This window comes from Rutilus rutilus, assembly GCF_951802725.1.
Source record: "Rutilus rutilus genome assembly, chromosome: 19".
In the NCBI taxonomy this organism is placed as follows: domain Eukaryota; kingdom Metazoa; phylum Chordata; class Actinopteri; order Cypriniformes; family Leuciscidae; genus Rutilus; species Rutilus rutilus.
In genome coordinates this window covers 24225584-24245653 of record NC_140232.1, presented here as the reverse complement: position 1 = coordinate 24245653, position 20070 = coordinate 24225584, and the positions used below count along the sequence as shown (strand labels likewise).

Genomic DNA, 20070 nt, shown 5'->3' with positions numbered 1-20070 from the left:
AGGATAATTACTTGTTTGTGTGAAAATAACATAAATATTCTCATTGATTTTTTCAGAAGCTCTAATGTCAAACTGCTCAAATCAAGTTTTGTATTGCATATATTGTATGCATCTATTCATCCTGACTGTTTTTTTGCCATTCCCTTATGGAAAATCAACTAATGCTAATGCTTTTCCACTAAAGCACATATTCCGCGATTCACAATCAGATTGTCCATTATGGTTCTCATGTACAACAAACATGGCAAATTACTTCATCCTCATAGGGCTCTGAATGAACATATGATAAAGTTCACATCCTTTTTATTGTATGAATTGTAAGTAAGTCTCTGGGTGAGTTTGAAACCCTTTGAGACATTCGAATACCGAGAGTATTAGTAAGTAGTGTTTGATAATTTCTTATATTTAACCTTTTTTTAAATGTAAATTATTTATGGCAACAAGAAATGAGAAAAGGAAAAGTATAAAGTGTGTTTTTGTTTTCTGTGTATTTATTTTAATGTGTATTATTAATATTGCTGTTTGGTAGTGAGTATTGACACCATCATAATTGATTGTTTTTATATAAATCATTTTAGTGCCAAACAGAAAAATAATTATTACTAGCTTAATTCAGGTATGTTCTTATTTTCTTTTATTGATTGTGTTCAGACATTCATCACACAACACATTTTCCATTAAATTACCCTGTTGTAAATCAATCCCTGCTTTTATTAGTGAATAATAAAGAGTTCAAATTACATGGATGATTTTTACTGTCTCATGTATGTTTGACTGCTAGGCCACTCATGTTTATAAAACAAAATGGGGAAATTTTTTGGTCCCCATGAGGAAAACAGCTTATAAATCATACTAAGGGGATATAATATACACTCTTAAAAAAAAGGGTTCCTCGAGGTTCTATATAGAACCCTGGGGTTCAGTACTTGGCCAATAGAACCTTTTACCAAAAAAATGGTTCTATGTAGAACCCTTGCATAGCAAAGAACCTTTTTTTTATTAAAATGGTTCTATAATTCATGTTTTATGACTGAAGTGTAAACTAAAGATTACACAACACATTCACAAAGCTTTTTGAGTCAAGACCCATGAGAATGACTGCTATAGTCAAAAACAAGAGTAAACAAATATTAATATGAGCTGTACATTAGCATGAAACTTATATTTCCTAATATATTATAGTTAAACTTTTTGACAAATCATTTTGTGAAGAAAAAAATAAACTAACCAGGAGTTTTCTTTATTTTGTATACCATATTGTGATGGTTTTAATCTATCGAAGGGAACATTAAAAACAAATAATCGTAAAAATGCTCCCTGGTGGCGTACATGCGTTGCGTTCTGGATTGTTTATATTTTCTTATTTAATAATAACTCGTTTAATAATAAAGAACCCTTAAATGGTTCCATTTAGAACCATCTAACTTGGATTCAAAGAACCATTTGGGGTTCTTTTTATGGAACCCTTTTAAATGGTTCTATATAGAACCATTTTGGAGTTCCATATATGAAGCGGGTGATAGAACCATTTCTGGTTCTAAATAGAACCATTTCTTTTAAGAGTGTACTGTTTATACAGTATAAAAACCATTACTTCTATGGAGGTCCTCACAAGTAGCCTATAGCTAAACACTCCGTGTGTGTGTGTGTGTGTGTGTGTGTGTGTGTGTGCGCTTTACAGTAGGGGGCAGCAGCGCTCAAGCATTTGTACAGTGCAACCTTGCGACAGAAAAACAGAGGTAAAGCGCACTACAAATGGGACAATATGGCGATGTCCTCGGGCAGGGTACTCTTTTGCCGTTTGACAGGCAGATCTTTGGGGACTGCGCTCGGTCACGGCCGTGGGAAAACCCTCACAGCTCGGAGATGGTATATTACTGCCAGTGCAGGCAACAGTGAGTAAATGGAATGATTTCCACGCACCTCAGTGTGAAGTCCAGTCAAACTCGGAGGTCATACTTCTGGCTAACGTTATAATAATTACACGTGAAACATTTCCTTTTTATTAATTATCAATAGTGGCATGCATTACACAACATATATATCAGTTCTGTTGCATTAACTGTAAAAGAAAAAAAGGAAAAAAAAAATTATGCGGTAGACCGTTGGCAATAGTCACGTGTCTCAGCAGAGATTACAGTAGATTGGCACGAGATCATTATAAATGTTCGTGATAGTAATGCGATATTTACGCTGGTCATTGTGAATAACAGTGCAAATGTCCGACATTATATGTTCCCGTTTCTTAAGTGTGATGTGGCCACATCATCATTATCATCGTGATCTCGATAATCTGACAACGGGAACATTATGTTCATATCAGTACTCGAAAGAGTCATCGTTTTTCTTTTATCCTTTATCCTTTCCCAGTATACTATGCTTACCAGTAACCATGGTACCTGCAAAATACCATGCAATTGCTACTACTAATTGTGGCAGGGATTATTAATTAATCTGTTATCTGCTTTATACAACTTTCAGAATGTAACTTATTCCATTCAAGCATTTATTTGTATAGCGCTTTTCACAACACACATTTCAAAGCAGCTTTACAGAAAATGCGTGAGTCACCTTACAAAATGTATGTTATTTTATTTGTATTTATTTTCTTTTTAAATGACATTTGTTGGCTAATATCAGGTTTCCACTGTTAATAGCAACCGTTACAAAAATTACTACTATAGCTTAGAAGTGTAATGTGTACTTGGGAACAAAAATCAAAAACATCTTGCACCAGTCTAAAATGGTTTGCTGGTCATAGATAGTTTCTCCCAGTCTGATCATCTGAATTAGACATTGGACCACTGAGAGACCAGTGACCAGTGATTTTGTTGTTGTTGTTGTTGTACATATTTTAGCAGTTATTTACCATGATACTGAATAATTATAATTTATTTAACATGGTATTTACAAGGCTCAGTGTACAGTGTTTACAGTGTACGCCAGGGATATCATGGAATTACAGTGGTATCAGTGTGTATATATATATATATATATATATATATATATATATATATATAAAACAATCCAAAACGTATTTTATATAATACATATATATTTTTTTTATATATTAAAGATTATTTATGTCTCTATAGATTTGCAGTTTAAGCTTGATGAGCGGACAGCCCACAGCAGCCTGGACCTTTTTAAGAAGGACACAGGTGTGATCTATCGAATGCTAGGCGTGGACCCCTCCCTCGTGCAGGATACCCCTCTCCGGTTTCGGGACTGGGCTGTGGTTCTCGCTGACACCCACATTGACTCTGGACGGCACTACTGGGAGATCACGGTTAAAAAGTCCCACGAATTCCGTGTGGGAGTGGCCGAGGTGTCGACATCACGTGACGAATGTGTGGGCACGAATTCTAGTTCCTGGGTGTTCGCGTTTGTCCAGAGGAAGTGGTTTGCCATGACCACCGGTAAGCAGGTCCCGGTGCCATTGGTGGGGAAACCTGATCGTGTCGGCCTCTTGCTAGACTACGAGGCGGGACGGTTCAGTCTGGTGGACACCCAGAAAGCTGAAGTGGTGTATACGATAAGAACACAGTTCCGCTCGCCCATCTGTCCTGCCTTTGCACTCTGGGATGGGGAGTTACTCTCACACTCTGGACTGGAGATTCCACCAGGGCTTCAGTGACTCTTGTTCATTATTCACACATTGATGCTACATGCCTCTTAGTGGATAGAGAAGAGGAAGTAAGGGCCTTATGAATAGACATTCAGTGGGAACACAGCTGTTTTTTTTACTGCCATTAAACAAGATTTGTCCGTTCAGCTGGTATAATACTGATGAATCCATACATGCACATATGAATACTTGATATCCTTAGTCATTTCTCATTTTGCGTCTGTGTTTTTTTCAATAAAAAGACACCTTTCACTAGTGTTATTCTTTATTTATTCTATACTTTATTGTGTCACGTCATCTGATTCTGTCCATTTCACACTTTTCACTTTCATTCGGAACAAACGCTCTTCTATAACTATCTGAACTATCTTTTTTTCAAAACATCCAGTTATGAATCCAGCAATAAAGTTTGTCCATGTACCAAGTTTTAAATACCATTCATTTCTTGTGTGCAAAGTCCACAGAGGGTTCGGTTAGAGCTTTTGTGCCCTACATTAAATTACATTAAATACCTTACAAAAATGTCTATTAACAAACATAAAAAATTCCAACATCTTAAGAATAGTACAAATATACAAATACCTGCTCAACATGTTTAGCCAAAAATTATTAATAACTTAAAAAACTGGGCTACAGTTCACATTATGAAGAGTGCTGGCTAACCTCTTAACTCAAGGCAATATGATGTAATGACATTTCCAGTACGGTTATTTTATAAATAAACTACTTTTTAATGTGCATGCATGTTTGTTTTGATAGACAGCCTGCTAAATTTACACTAACCTTGTACTTAGTAACAGGGCCAGAGTCACAAAAATCTTCTTAAGAAAGAAGTTAAGATAAGTAAAGATAAATTCGAAGTTCAAAAGATGGTTCCTAAAGTTCAAGCTAGTGTTGTGTTGAAATGCTAGATATTTGAAACAACTCGAATGCATTAAACAGGGATTTAAGTTAGAGCTTATCCTAACTTTACGAAGTTATTTATAAGTATTTTTAAGAACAGTTTTCAAGAATATGAATTCTTAAGTTTTGTCTTAAGAATGCTATTATCTTTTTTTCGTAAAATTGTTCTCAAGTATTTTTGGAATACAAAATATTCATAATTTTTAAAGTCAGAAACCAGGAAGAAAATAGCAGTTAAAGAATTTTAATCCTAAGAATGTTTCGTGAATCCGGCCCCTGGTTCCTAAGGCTTCCTTTGAGTTAAGGCTTTTACATAAAAATTCTTCTGCAAGGATAAACTAGGAAGCCTCAGCATTTCTAAATTGGTCCAAGAATAAACCAAACTGTCTTTGAGGAGCCGTACCAGAAAATACCAGGAAGTACCTGGTAGATTCATAATCCCACAGCAGACTGAATGGAGGTCTGAGAACCTACAGTAATGACTATCTTAGACCATCAGTAGAAGCTAGCCGAGGTCTACATACAGCAAAGCTTTGGTTTGAAGCACTATCTCTGTAACACCTGTGCACACCTGCTCAGTCCTTACACAGGCTTTGTCATAAATCTCACACACTCATGCTTCCCTGAAGTCACGAGACATTGCGGTTTGGCATTTCCCTTGGTAGTTCTCACTCAAACTAAACCATTCAGTGTCTCCAAGAGCATTTAGTCCCTCTGCGTCAATGGTGGAATCGGGACACGTGTCAGCGCTGAGCTCCTCTGGTATTAGTGTGTGTGTGTAAATGCTCTGGTACTCCTGTAGTACCTTGACCACTGCGTTGTGCCCAAACTGCATAGCGTCATCGAGAGGTGTGTTCCCCCATCTGAAGAACAGATTGGCATGCATTTTAAATCAATGAAACAAAAACAGACCACAAAAAGTGCAAGGGAGGTGAGTTTTGCCTTACCTGTCCTTTGCATTGGGGTTGACTTTGCAGGTATCTGTTAAAAATTTTACCGCATCTAAGTGCCCTGAAATCAGAATTTTAGGAACCTATTAATAAATGCATAAATTAGTTTTTCATTTACACCCAATTCAGATTTCACAATTCAAACTTTAGGACTCACTGTTCACGCTGTTAGTGATGATAGTAGTAATGAATTAAATAATGACTTGAGCATCAGAACGATGCCAAAAGACAACAACTGACAGAAAATCTTTTATTTTTGACCTCCATTATGACATCAAATCATGAGGCACATGAGACAAAATAAGCATTTGAGGCATTACTGTATTTTAGATCATGCATTCACTCATTATATATCAACCACATATGAATGTGATTTGGATTGGGACGGTAAAAATGTCATGCATTTGTTGCTGGTTAGACTAGAAATAACTTTAAAGTTGATTTTTTTAAATAAGTCTCTTATGCTAACTAGGCTGCATTTATGATTCTTCATAAATCATTCAAATATGTTGACTTGGTGCTTAAGAATCATTTCTTATTATTATCAATGTTGAAAACAGTTGTGCTGCTTTATATTTTTTGTGATACATATTTTTCAGGATTCATTGATGAATAAGAACAGCAGTTATTTAAAGTCACTTCACCTGTGATCAATTTAATGCATCCTTGCTGAATAAAAGTACTAATGTCAAAAATTCGTACTGACCCTAAACTTTTTAATGGTAGTGGAGAGACATAAAACACATTTTTCAGCCTTATTACCTTCTGATGAGGACACATGTAGGGCGGTACGGATGTCATAGTCAGTCAATTCCATATTGACTGCAGAGAGAGCAATTCTGAAACAAATTAATAGCTCATTGTTGCTCATGACCATTCACATAAAAATGTTGGGATTTTTTTTTTTAAAAAGAAGAGATTTTTACCTCCTGAGAGCTGAAACATCACCACTGTAAGCAGCAAACATCAGATCCACCACAGACTTGTTCTGAAATATATTAAATATAATCAGTGCTTACAACTATTAACTATTTGCTTTGTTAGCACAGTGTGAATTTGGTCTGTGGTCTCACCCTCTCGTGGCCTGTCTGTCTGCGAGGGTCTAACTTCTTCGCAAAGTGTCTCAGATTGTCATAATTATGGAAGTTAAACAGCGAGACTAGCTCCTAAAAGAGAAACAAGTTAATGATCTCAGAGAAAAATAAAGATATAGAAAGAGAGACAAAAGCAGAGATCATGAAAAAGTACCTGGCAGAAGTGGATGCCTCGGATGCTATTGCCGACACGGTCAAGAGGCGGAGACCAGCACATTACTCCCATAATATTAGGAACTACGAGCAGCACGGCACCAGACACCCCAGATTTAGCAGGCAAACCCACCTGAGGAAGAGACACACATAGGGCCGGTTTACACATTTGACCGTTTTTCAATGTAAACACACATTGCGCATGTGTCTCACGTCTTTTGCAGCATGGCCCCATCTAATAACAGTGATTTTATTTGAGTAATTAGCTGAGGTTTAAAGTAAATAACTGAATAGTTTCGTCAAGCTGTAAAGTCCATTGTGTCTGTGTGCTTTATCACACTGAGGAATTCTCCAAGCAATCATTTGGCTGTGAGTGTGTGACTCACGTGAAAGGCAAACTGGCCAGAGAAGTCGTACATGCCGCAGGAGTGCATGAGACTGAGAGTGTTTCGGACGGCCTCGGCACTGAGCACACGCTCGCCTGTGATTGGACAAATCCCTCCATTAGCTAATGTGGCTGCCATGACGCTGCCGGACTCACATGTCACCTCAATAGAGCACAGCTGGAAATGAAAGAATGACATAAACACATTTTGTGTTTAGTCTGAGCAATAATAGCAAGTTCTACTTTTAAACACAATTGGTATGTGTCAGAATGACAGTTCTTTTACCTGAAAGTAGAAGTCAAGGGCTGCCATCATGTCAACTCCACTGGGAAAACACTACAGGAAAAAGAGCAGAGCAGCAGGTGAGAGAATGGCTGACAAATCCCATCATTAGGCTTATAAAAAAAAACAATAACCAAAAAAACACTCACTTTTTTTTCTTTGAGATAATAGCCAATTGCATAGTTCCTGTCACCGGTCTCTTTCTCTGACTGGAAACTGTAAAAAGCAAGAAAATGTTATCATTCACCAATAAACCAGTAAAAATTACATAAGGTTCACCTCTAGGAGAGTGTGATTTGATACAAATAAAAGAGTTGTATTAAAAACTCACGTCGCATTACTGAACCCAACATATTCTCTGCCAGTCATTCTATTCAGATAATCCATCATCTGACAGACAAACAGAAATCAATTTTTATAACAAGTGAGATAAAATTTAAAACCTGGGATATTTCACATGGTGGAGATTTTGCAGTGTACTCACAAAGTCAAACTTCTCTGCCTTGTTGGAACCAGGCTGTAATAGAGACAAAAAGAGAGAAAGTGAGAAAATAAGTAAGATCATGATATGAAAAGAAAAGGCTACTGTCAAATGTCTGGTTACCAACATTCTTTACAATATCTTATTTTGTGTTCAGCAAAAGAAAGAAACTTATACAGGTTTGGAACAACTTGAGGGCGAGTAAATGATGACAATTTTTTTATTTTGGGGCGAACTATCCCTTTAATCTGTAACGCACGTTCATGTGACAAGGACTGCTCTTGTGTCAATGACACAACACGCAAAATTGCATCGTGGTGCTCTAGTCTAGTGAATGTATGTTGGAGATTAATAATTTGTAAATAAATTGGTAAATTATGTCACATGGATTACTTTAATGATGTCTTTACTACCTTTCTCGGGTGGAAAGTGGTAGTTGCATAATCTGTCAATGGAGGGACAGAAATCTCTCAGATTTCATTAAAAAGATCTTCATTTGTGTTCCGATGATGAACGAAAGTCTTACGGGTTTGGAACGACATGAGGGTGAGTAATTAATGATAGAATTTTCATTTTTGGGTGAACCAACTCTTGAAATAATGTTCTGTCAAATGTACTAGTTCTGTAAACTAAAATATATTTTAATGAAATTTCTTTTGAAGTTGCAATTTAGTATATTTATATACATTACATGTTTTAGTACAATAGTCAACACATCAAAATAAGTGTACTTCTTTAAAGCATGACAAAAGATTATTAAAACATAATAAATATAAAATGTACTATTTAAAGTGTCCTTAAATGTGTTAATAAACAGTCATTAAAGTACACTCTCACACTTAAGTGGGCTTTTATTTCATTAATATTATTATATCTGCAAATGCAGTTCTTTAAAAGTATACTTTTAAGATTTGAAGTTTACTACAAGTGCACATTCAATAGAATTAAGCGCACTTCTTTTTCACAAGTGTAGTCAAGCCAATAAAACTGATACTAAAAGCAGTAATAGAAGGCCAACCTGGAAGGCTAATTTGCACAAAAGGCTAATTCACTAATTTTATTTATAATAATATTATAGGACTACACAAGTTTTGTGATTCATCAAGCCAATAAACTTAAATCCTTGTGATATGTTTAGTCTATAATGGCTTATTTTACTCATAAATACATTTCAAAAAGCCATTAGAAATTTCTTAGGGCTAACCCATAGCTAATGCTACTTATCTTCAAGACAATAAAACATCTAAGTACAAACACAGTCAGAAAGATCCAAAAGGAAAGAGTCAGATGTGAAACACACAACACATTTAACATTCACACTGTCCACTAATTCTTCACATTTAGTCAAATGGGCTCAAAATCAATTGTATAAATATAGCTAACAGTGGTTCCAGTGACAGTTTGTTTTGGGATTGATCCAAAGATCCCTCTGCAAACAGTAATACAGTGCTGTATTTAGACACTTGGTGGCAGTGTGCACAGAGGTGCAGCAAAGAAAATGTGGTATGATATGAGATCATAACTGTCTCATCCTATAAAAATCCATAAACGTAACTGAACATGTGGTACAGTGGTACACATATTGGGTTTCATATGTCCTAAGGTGTGACGTTAAGATGACCAGTTCCACGAGGGAGTCCAGAAGGTCAGTGTAATGCGATCACAGCTGTTAGATGTCTTCATCTTAAAATGTACTCCAGTGTGTCTGTGCTCCGTGAGGTTGTGTAACATATTTAAGAGCATAGGTCATATTAGAAACTAATACTACAAGTAAGAAGTCCCTTAATTATACATGCAGTTAGGTTTTTTTTTTGTATCAGTTAAACCACTGAAACCTTTTACTCTTTCATAGCAGCCCTTTTAAACACACTGAAAGGCGTATTTCTCAGCACATCTTCTGATTGGCTGTTTAGACACACCTCTTGACCACTAGCAGCACTTATTATGTGATTCCTCATTGAACCACCCACTACCACCATACACACAAACACACACCTTGTCAGCTATTTAAAATCAGGTCAAAAGGAAAGGACAGACAATTAATTTTGTCCCAATAAAAGCATTTTGCCTGTCACAGTAATAATTTTACTGTTTAATATCAATAACATGCACCACAGCAATGCTGCTTAATTTAAAGTAACTCTTCAAGGTTAGGGTTAAAGGGTGTCCCTGTAAAGGCTGGGACAAAAATAAAATAAACCAACAAATTAATGTGTTATGGCTGTAGGAATTTCATTTTGAGTTTGTACTTGTGGTATTATTATAATGAATGTATATCAACAGTGAAATAAAAATGTACAAAAATAGCATCTTACCTTGATGAGAGAGCTGATTACAATGGCTCCTGCATTCACCATGGGATTATGAGGTTTATCTGGGAACCCCCCCCCCAAAAAAGTTTATAAATGATCAAGTCTTAATGTCAAGGGAGCATCATGTTGACTGGGAAGGATTCAGTAAAGCTCCAGTAAAGATTGCAGATGCAATGTTCCTCAGAGGTGAGGAAATCCATTGATAAGGTTTATACTGAAAGGACGTCTGATAACTGACAACTGTTTTAAAGCTTCCACTTGTTCCAAGACTTCATGTTGCAATAGAACACAATGAGCCTTTGAGATCACTAATTTAGAGTCATGCCATTGATTTTGAACCTCTGGAGTTTCTTCCAGGGAAATTAAAAAGAAAGATTAATAAAATACAAGTATACTGACAATGTTTCACTTTAAATGTCCAAATACTATTTGAGACCACTTTGTGTGGCCATATCTTTTAGTGACACCAACAAAAAGAGAAATAAGATAGATTTTGATGGTTTCTCACCCTCTTCATCTAAAAAGAGTTTGTTGAACTTGAGGCCACTAGGTTCTTTCCCCACATATTTGTGCACATGTTCAGTGCCAGCCTCATGCACGGCCAGCGCATACTCCAGAGGCTTCACACATGACTGCAGACAAAATGGCGTATTCGTGTCCCCTATTGCATGCCTATGTAAAGAGGAAGAGATCAATTGAAAGATATAGTGAGAGAGGGATAAGAAGAGAAAAAAAAGACAGAATTGCTATTATTCAAGATCCAGAATTAACCAGAAAGCATGTGATGTGAGTGAAATTTGGATTTGCCAGTTGGCCAAGAACTTTATGGATTAATAAAGTTCTTGGCCACCATAACACATTAAATTGAACTGTAAGAATGATAATCTGATGAGTTTGATAGTGAGAAGTGATGTCAATGATTCAAAGATTAAAACCGTTGACAAAATATATAAAAAATTATATTGTTGTTGAGACAGGAAAAAATCATTAAAATAATTGCATAATATTTTAGAAATATTTATAAGAAAATGATTGTACACTTATTTTGAAATACAATACCATTCAAAAGGTAATGGTTGATTTTGAAAGAACGTTTTTGAAAGTAGTCTCATGCTCACCAAGGCTGCATGTATTTAAAAATATATAAAAATTTAAAATACATTAAAAACAGTAATATTGTTAAATATTACTACAAGTTAAAATAACGGCTCTATTTTAATATATTTAAAAACGTTATTTATTCCAGCTGAATTTCCAGCAGCCATTACTCCAGTCGTTCAGATATCATTCTAATATGCAGATTTGGTGCTCAAGAAACCTTTCTTATTATCAATGTTGACAATATTTTCATTGAATTAATTTTATTTTAGGACTTTTTGATGAATAGAAAATTCAAAAGAAAAGCCACTTTTGATCAATTTAATAATGCATTCATGCTGAATAAAAGCATTTTTTCTTTTTAAATCCTCCTTAGCACCCCAAACTTTGAACGTAGTGTATTTCTGGTCAGAAAATGTGGTCAATTGTGCATTGTTTGCAAATGCTTCAATTGTTTTACAGATGCTGCAAAAAGTTACTTTCATCACACAGATGTGAATAAAGAAAGTTTGAAGATAATATATTTTACCTCTGACCATCCACTGTGCACAGAGAAACTCCCCAGAGGTGTGGACTGAACTTAGCCAACTGAGGGATGTAGTCTGCTACCTGAGCAAACACGCACAGGGACAAATAGAGATTAGAAGTAAATAAATGTGTTTTTAAAAGACAAGGTGATTCAAAAACAGCGATAAGGAAAATCAATGTCTTACTTTCCCTCCTTGCTGAGCCTGTACGTTATAATACAAATGGTTTATGAGGGAGGTAAAGGCCTCAAAGTCTGGAATGATGAACTTCCTTTGGAAGGCTTGAGTCAGGAGGACTATGTTACTGCCAACGCATCTAGAAACAGAAACACACACATATGCCAATGTGACACAACTGTGACTTAATGGCCACCTGTGATCAGTAATGTGCTAAGAGAGTTGTACATGGCTGAAAATGATATTTGATCCATGTTTATTAACACTGATGGAATCGGTTCAAAAGAAACATAAGCTGTGCCTCAGAGGACTAACAAACACATTATCACTGCTTAACATAGCTTAGCTCCACACACGCTCCAGCAGGAAGCATATACACACAATACATACAAATACAACAGGTGGAGTGTTGTATTTATCTCTGTTGGGGAGCAGAAAGTCAGGTGAAGCATTTGTATGTGATGATATGTGGGCATGATGCTTATATTTCCAGCCTTCCAAGAAATTTGAGCTATCGTTTACCCGTAAGGGGCATGAGTCACGACAGCTGTAGGCGGTAAACTGAAAGTGATGATAAATCACTAAAAACACATGAACACATATTCTCTCACTCTTTGCATTGCTGAGTCAATTTTCTACCCACTTTCTGAACAGTTCCTGGTCCATCATTGTCATTCCAACAGACTCTTTGACAGCTAGATGGATCTGTCGCATGCAGTCTCTCAAACGGGGGTCAGAGGTCAGCAAGCCTGTGCTTTTGAGTGCCTAAGAAATACAACAGCATGTATTTTAATACTGGGATAATTCATTGTCAAAACACAGGTCAGTGAAAAATTATTGGTTGAAAATTTTAGCACAAATTTATGTGCTGAGGAGCATAAAATAAGTTATATAGAGACATTTCATGTCAGCTTGAAACAGCGTTCACAACCCAGTTGATTTACACTACTGTTATTTAGCAGGTATGAATTAAACTGATCAAAAGTGACAGAAAAGACATGTATAATGTTACAAAGATTTTATTTCAAATAAATTCTGTTCTTTTAAACGTTCCATTCAACGAAGAATCAAAGAAAATATATATCAGGTTTCCAAAAAACTAGAACAACAGCATAACTTTTCTTTTCAACATTGATAATAATGAGAAACTTGAGCAGCAAATCAGCATATTAGAATGATGAAGACTGGAGTAATGGCTGCGGAAAATTCAGCTTCGCCCTCAAAGGAATAAACTAAATTTTAATGCATATTAAAACAGAAAACAGTTATTTTATATAGTAATAATATTTCATGACATAAGAGACTACTTTCAAAAACATTAAAAATTCTGGCAGCACTTTAGTTTACAGTCCTGTTTCCCATGTTCATAACTATGTCAAGTCAAGTCACCTTCATTTATATAGTGCTTTTAACAATACAGACTGTTTCAAAGCAGCTTTACAGTGATAATAGGAAATTAAAGTAACAGAGATTGTTTTGGCTTTCCAGCAGCTCTAGAATAAAGTTATTGTCCAGCTAAAGTTAGTTTTGATCGATTCACATGCACAACAACAGTGCCTGGTGGCTCGAGAACGCAAACTGTGAAATAGGTTTTTTTTTTTGTTTTTTTTTTACTGGGTAATAACTAGGTACTAACCCTGAACCTACCCCTAAACCTAACCTTAACCCATGTAGTTGCCTTATATTACCCAGTACTTTCTTAGGTAAGTAAACTGTAAGTACATGTATAGTGCACGTATAGATCGGTAGTGTATTTGCGAGTGAAACAGGAAATTATGAGAAGAAAGTGGGGCTTGATTTGATCCATTAGGAGTCTAATGGATCGTAAAAAGTGGTCTCTAGGCTATATGACAGGTGTCAGAAAAAGAAAGTCTTTCAAAGCCGGAGCAAGATCTTACATTTTGATTAAAAAAAAATGACGAAGGCAAGTTTTTTGGAACATGGATGAATTGTTTACAATAAGCACAGGAACATACATTAAGATTCAATCAAAGACTAAAATATTAAGGTGCTTTGGTACTGTGCAACAGTGTTTACACAAGTCGATTGAAAGAGTTTACCATCAGTCATTTGGTAGGAACATGTTATCTTCATTCAATGGTATATGGCATCTGAGTTGTTAGACTGCAGCTGGTGGAGATGACCATCATATATAGACAAAACAACCCCATGCATATAAATTATAGCAGACACTTTAATAGCTATCTATTTCTGGGTGGCATGTGCACTGAAGCACACACACAAACACACTCACAAGAAGGTGCAGCACTATGCCTGGAAATGGAATGTGTTACCTTGGTCAAAACAGTCCATCATTTTATGTATTCCTACTTTAGTATAAACTCAAACATCCAAATATGGATCCACATGTGTCTGGGAATAGATATATTTATTAGGGGCTTTAATGTAGCCCTGACACCTAGCACAAACATGACGTCTACTATTATATAATACCAAAGATTTATGATTATAACCTGTGTAAGAATAAAAGTGTCTTATTTTAATCATACTAAACAAAATAGAGAGCATGAGTGTACATGATGTTTATAGCATGCATTTTATTCCATTTGGTTTGACAGATAGCCACAGCAGTAGCCTACATGCTGACTAAATCACACACACACGCATAATGTCATCAGCACTGTGACTCTAGAGAGCAACTCACTGTCAGGAAACGTGCCACTGAGAGTTTCTCTTTTCCCTGGGTGATTGTGTAGAACAACAAGTCCTCCAACCCAGCAACCACCTTCTTACTGCTCAAAACATAAGCCAAATTAGAAAACAACATGTTTTACCAAAATACAATGCATAATACAATTAATTTCATTAAGATAGTCACCCTTCCGAAATCAATTCTTAAAAGGACTTTATATTTTCTCTACGCCTCTCCGAGGATTTACCTGCACGTGCCGGCGTCCGTCTCTGCGATCACGTGCTGATGGCGAGGATGCTGGCCCGGTGATGCGCTCGTGTGCAACAGCCGAGCAGGTGAGTGTCTTCTTTCCAAACTTCCCGCAACTCTCTCCCATTTTCCACCATTCCTTATGAGCAAAACACCAGCTCTAGACGCCAGTAGGGTTTTAACACCATGCATAATCTATCCAGAAATGTTTTACTTCTAAACCAACGACAGCTGTAAAATAGTCTGAATAAACAACGCGTGTCTCGTATTCTTATGTATCGCGTGCTTTCTATTGGATTCCAAGTGCCTGATCGTCCCACGAGGCAAGGTAGTGACTTCTGTTGACAAAATTAGCCGGTAACCGAGGGATCATATCATCATACGCAGGTGAGGACACGCCTCCTAGCGGCTGTGGCGGTGGGGCAAAAAAGAGATAGATCATTGGTGGATGCCAGAACACATGTAGATGGCTCAATAGTAGAACTGTACAAAGGACATACTTACTGAGCATGGACATTTTGCCAATTAATCAGAAGGCACAAAATCAGAAATAAATATTAACCCATTGAATCCCACCGATAATATTTGTGACCAAAGTTGACTTTTGAGCTTGAAGGGTAAAGAGATAGCTATATAAATGATCTATAAAGGTCGTATTCACATAAATCACATGATCACAAGACATGTAAACAATTGTGACCAGTGGCAAAACATTTTGAATTAATAACTGATTGATTCACATTCAGTTACCATTCAGTTATTAAAATTGTAGAAATAAATGTATTATGATATTACATTGATATTTACAATAACACACACACACACACACACACACACACACACACACACACACACACACACACACACACACACACACACACACACACACACACACACACACACAGACACAGTACCATTCAAAAGTTTGGAAACATTACTATTTTTAATGTTTTTGAAAGAAGTCTCTTATGCTCATCAAGCCTTTGATCAAAAATACAGAAAAAACTGTAATATTGTGAAATATTATAATTTAAAATAATGGTTTTCTGTTTGAATATAGTTTAAAATGCTATTCTTTTTAACTTTTTATTCATCAGTGAATCCTGAAAAAAGTATCACAGGTTCCAAAAAATATTAGGCAGCATAACTGTTTCCAACATTGATGATAACTGAATATTAAATCAGCATATCAAGTTATCAGGATCATGTGACACTGAAGACTGGAGAAATGGCTGATGAAAATTCAGCTTTGCATCTGTCACGTTTTGTTTTACTTTTATGTTCTTGTTTCCTATAGAAATCATTCTAATATGTTGATTTGATGTGATCCCCTGTTTTAGTCACGTGATCCTGCCATGTGTTCTGTGTTGTCATGTTGTCATTTGTTCATTGTTTCATTGTGCACAGGTGTCCTTTGTCTTGTCATTAGTCCTTGTGTTTTTAAGCCCTCATGTTTACCTTATTCCTGGTCAAGAATTGTTTTGTGTAACCACTGGTGGTAATTATGTTCGATCATGTTTGGGAAATAAACTGCACTTGGGTTCTACAACTTCCTGTTACATAGAAAATACTGAAACTTAGAAATCAAGTTCTGACAAGCTAGAATTGCTGGTCAGAAAGCAAAATATTTTTTTAAAGGTTTGTATTGTCCAGTATTGATAGTTGTATACTACTTTCCTGTAACCTCACAATTTTGTAATGTTGGTGCTTCACTGTTTACAATTAGGATGGAAAAAATAAAATGAATGTCACAAAATGCGTTTTATTTTTATTAAATTCGAAATTTCTAATTTCTTTCCACCACTAATAACTTTTAATGTAAAATTCTTGTAAAAATTAGCTGGGTTGAAAAAGTTGCGATCATCATACTCCTACTCTTTTACTTAAATTCATAGTAGCAGGCCCCCCCCCCCCCCCCCCCCCCATATCCGACAGTGGGTAGTGGACCATAGTCGGCTCACCCCATCAAAGGGTCTGAAGTAACATTCCTGTTTATTTTCATGTTATGAAGTCCCTGATCATACTATTGACATTCTAGACCTTCTGAGACGTCATTTCAGAGACTTGGTTCTGCATGGCACATGGCTCATGGTCAACCTTGGATTTATGAGCTCATATAGCCTGTAAGTGATGAGTTTCTGTATCCAACAGATCTGAGAACTGAATCAGCTTTGCTCTTTTGTGGCTCCCCCTGGTGGACTTTGGTGTAACTACGCAGTTCAAGCCCAGCTCTGATGTTGGTGTCAGTGGATCTTTTCCGTATAAAACAGTTCAGTGTTTATAATATTTGTGAATTTGCACTTTTAAATGTATTTATATAAGTCGAATTGCTCATAACGTCCATATGATATGACTAGACTAAAACGAGGATTCTTTTGCGTCCCCTGTCCAACCAGGAGCGCTGTTAATATCCCTTTTTGGCTGTAGGGGGCAGACCGCACCAACTCACCTCTATAAACGGACACGGAGAATCAGTCGAGTCCAACATACTGACTAACCTCACCTTCCCACAGCCGAATGCCAGATCAGACATTATCCTTTCTGTTACACTGGGGGGTTTATTTACAGTCTCAATTTGTTCAGTTTGTGGAAAAGCATAAAAATAAGTGAAGGGTGTTCTTTTTTTAAGTTCTACACTGACAGAATTGCCTGTGAACTCTGATTGAATGCATTCCACAGAAGCTGTGTGGGCCATTGTACTGTTGTCTTTGGGGACCGGTCACACACTTACCAACACATACTCACACTAAAAAACCTCACACTTTTTACCCATGCAATTTGACATTCTCCCCACTCTTTTCCTCTGACCAGCTCCACGGCAGCTGATAGATTTTGAAGCGAGGGCTCCTTTTAACCAGAGCCTGGAGTAAAATTACACCCACTTATCATTAGATCAAACACCCCTTCCCCTCGTATTATATCCTTTCGTGTTGGCACACACACATCCAAACGCACATGCACGCAACCCTAACCCATGCCCTACTGATGACCATGCGTCTCTTGGTGGAGAATGTTTTTCATTCCTTCACTGTGTCCATGAATGCAGGCTTTGTCTACCTGCTCCATCTTAAACCCCCCTCTCTCCCCTCCATCTTCCTCCTTTCTGCCTCTCCCAACTTTCTCTGATCTCTGTACTGGCCATAACTGCCATGTGTAAATGGTGAAACTCAAAAACGCATTTTGCTCTAAGAAAATTAAGAAATTATAGGATGTCAATAATTCCAACACACATTCGGACTGCAACCATTATTTATTCATTAAGCTCTCATTATTGATTATCAGTTGATTCTGTAACACATATTTTGCAAACATAAATATACACAGTATGTACATACACTACCGTTCAAAAGTTTGGAGTCAGTAAGATTTTTTAAATATATTTGAAGTCTCTTATGCTCACCAAGTCTACATTTACTTGATGAAACATTATTACCATTTATAGAAACTTTAATATATTTTAACATGTAATGTATTCTTGTGATCAGTAACGCATTACAAGTAACACAAGCTTACATCAGATTACTTTTCCCAAGTAACTAGCAAAGTAACACACTTAAATTTACAGCTATATATTTATATTTATATATATGAAGACTTCAGATGCAAAAGCCTCTAAGTCCGTCTAAAGTTTTTGTTTAATTTTAACATTTTTATCAGGCTCCTATAGGTTTCTACCCAAGTACCAGCATTTCTGAATCAGTTGAGGCTGGGATTTAGAGAGTTTGAAATTAAAGTATTTGATGAACATAAACTATGTGCGGAGAGCATTCACTCAATATTATTATCTCATTTTTAACAGAGGTGGCTTTTAGAGGCTTTTGCATCGGAGGTCTTCATACATATACATATATATATATAAAATGTATATATGTGTGTGTGTGTTTGTGTATATAATTATACTGATTTATATTTGCACATATAGATTCTTCTTTTGTGTTTATTTTATTTTATTTAAAAAGTTTTATTGGACCTGGCTTTGATGACTCTCATCGTTGATCATTCTCTGCCATCTTCTTCTTCACTTTATGGTGCTGGTGTTGTGTAAGAACAGGTATCCACATTCTACCTGGATTCTTAGAGAACCTTGATGAGGATTTTGGACTGCAATGTCCACGAACAGGGTCAGTTTCTCAGGCCAGTTCACAGGACTTAACTTTCACCCTCGAATTTGTACCAGGGAGCTGCTAAGAATGCAGAATCCTGTGGTGAACTGTTTGTTTTGTTTAAGTAATCATTGTGTGTGTGTGTGTGTGTGTGCGCGTGTGTTTGTTCATAGATCCAGCATTGGTAAACACTATTGGTTCCACTGAAAGTAGACTACATGAAGCACTGGTTTTGCACAGAGCTCTATGATATAAAATCGCACCTGAGGCAACATTACAAAAGCCTCAATGATTTAGTGCAAGATTTTCAAACGTTTTGATGCGAAAGATCCCTATATGATCAAATCCTGAAATTTTCTGTGAACCCCCTGTAGTTCCCCCTTGCGTCCCCCTGGAGGACCCTGGACCGCCATTTAAACCCCCCCTGATCAAGAGTTTTGATTAAATCAAATGGTGAAAGCTGGATCAGAAATGAAACGCATTAAGTTTTGGATAAAGTCAAAAGGGGAGCTGTTAAACCCAGACAGTGGTGTCCTGGATAAATTAAGCTCATTTGTGGCCTAAATCACTCTATCAACAGGGACTCTTCATTCAAAAAATCCCAGGACACCAGCCTCTCTGTTTGCCATAGCTTATCTCAAAAGTTATGAGAATAAATAGAAAGCTTTATTAGACCAAACAAAGACAGAACGAATCCTTCCCCCACTTCAGGCCCCATATGTGGACTGTAATATCAAACAGAACAGTTCGGTTTCCCACGGCCGTAAAAGGCTGATTAAACTGAAGGCCTGTTGTTCACTCCAAGAAAGATAACTATAACAACTATAATGCTATATATGCTAATATGAAAACTATATTAGCATCCACACCAAAGCACGATAATGTTTTGTTTATTCAAAGCATGTGCAGCAGTTTGTCCATCCATCGCTTTAATTTAAATGCTTGAGCTCTTAATAGCAAGATTGGCTGTCAGCTGGGGAAAAAAAGTTTGATAATGATATCTGTGCCCTTATCTTTATAGTTGTTGTCTGGACACTGCTACTCTTTTAAATTTAGAATGATTTTTAAAATGAT

General features: G+C 36.5%; 2 protein-coding genes across 2 annotated transcripts; one reads left to right on the top strand and one right to left on the bottom strand.

Moving 5' to 3' along the window:
- Positions 1–1710: 1710 nt before the first annotated feature.
- spryd4 (SPRY domain containing 4) lies at positions 1711–3880 on the top strand. The gene is made up of 2 exons (XM_084388750.1): positions 1711–1895; positions 3096–3880. Exons 1-2 carry the CDS (start codon positions 1766–1768, stop codon positions 3635–3637), a joined length of 672 nt encoding a protein of 223 aa, XP_084244876.1. The 5' UTR covers positions 1711–1765; the 3' UTR covers positions 3638–3880.
- gls2a (glutaminase 2a (liver, mitochondrial)) lies at positions 3878–15303 on the bottom strand. The gene is made up of 18 exons (XM_084388749.1): positions 14892–15303; positions 14657–14744; positions 12635–12756; positions 12001–12130; positions 11817–11896; positions 10698–10861; positions 10193–10251; positions 7881–7913; positions 7728–7786; positions 7546–7612; positions 7400–7450; positions 7115–7291; positions 6730–6861; positions 6555–6647; positions 6408–6469; positions 6244–6320; positions 5479–5542; positions 3878–5394 (listed from the first exon to the last, which is right to left on the bottom strand). The coding sequence occupies exons 1-18, from the start codon at positions 15083–15085 to the stop codon at positions 5145–5147; spliced, it is 1902 nt and encodes a 633-aa protein (XP_084244875.1). The 5' UTR covers positions 15086–15303; the 3' UTR covers positions 3878–5144.
- Positions 15304–20070: the final 4767 nt, after the last annotated feature.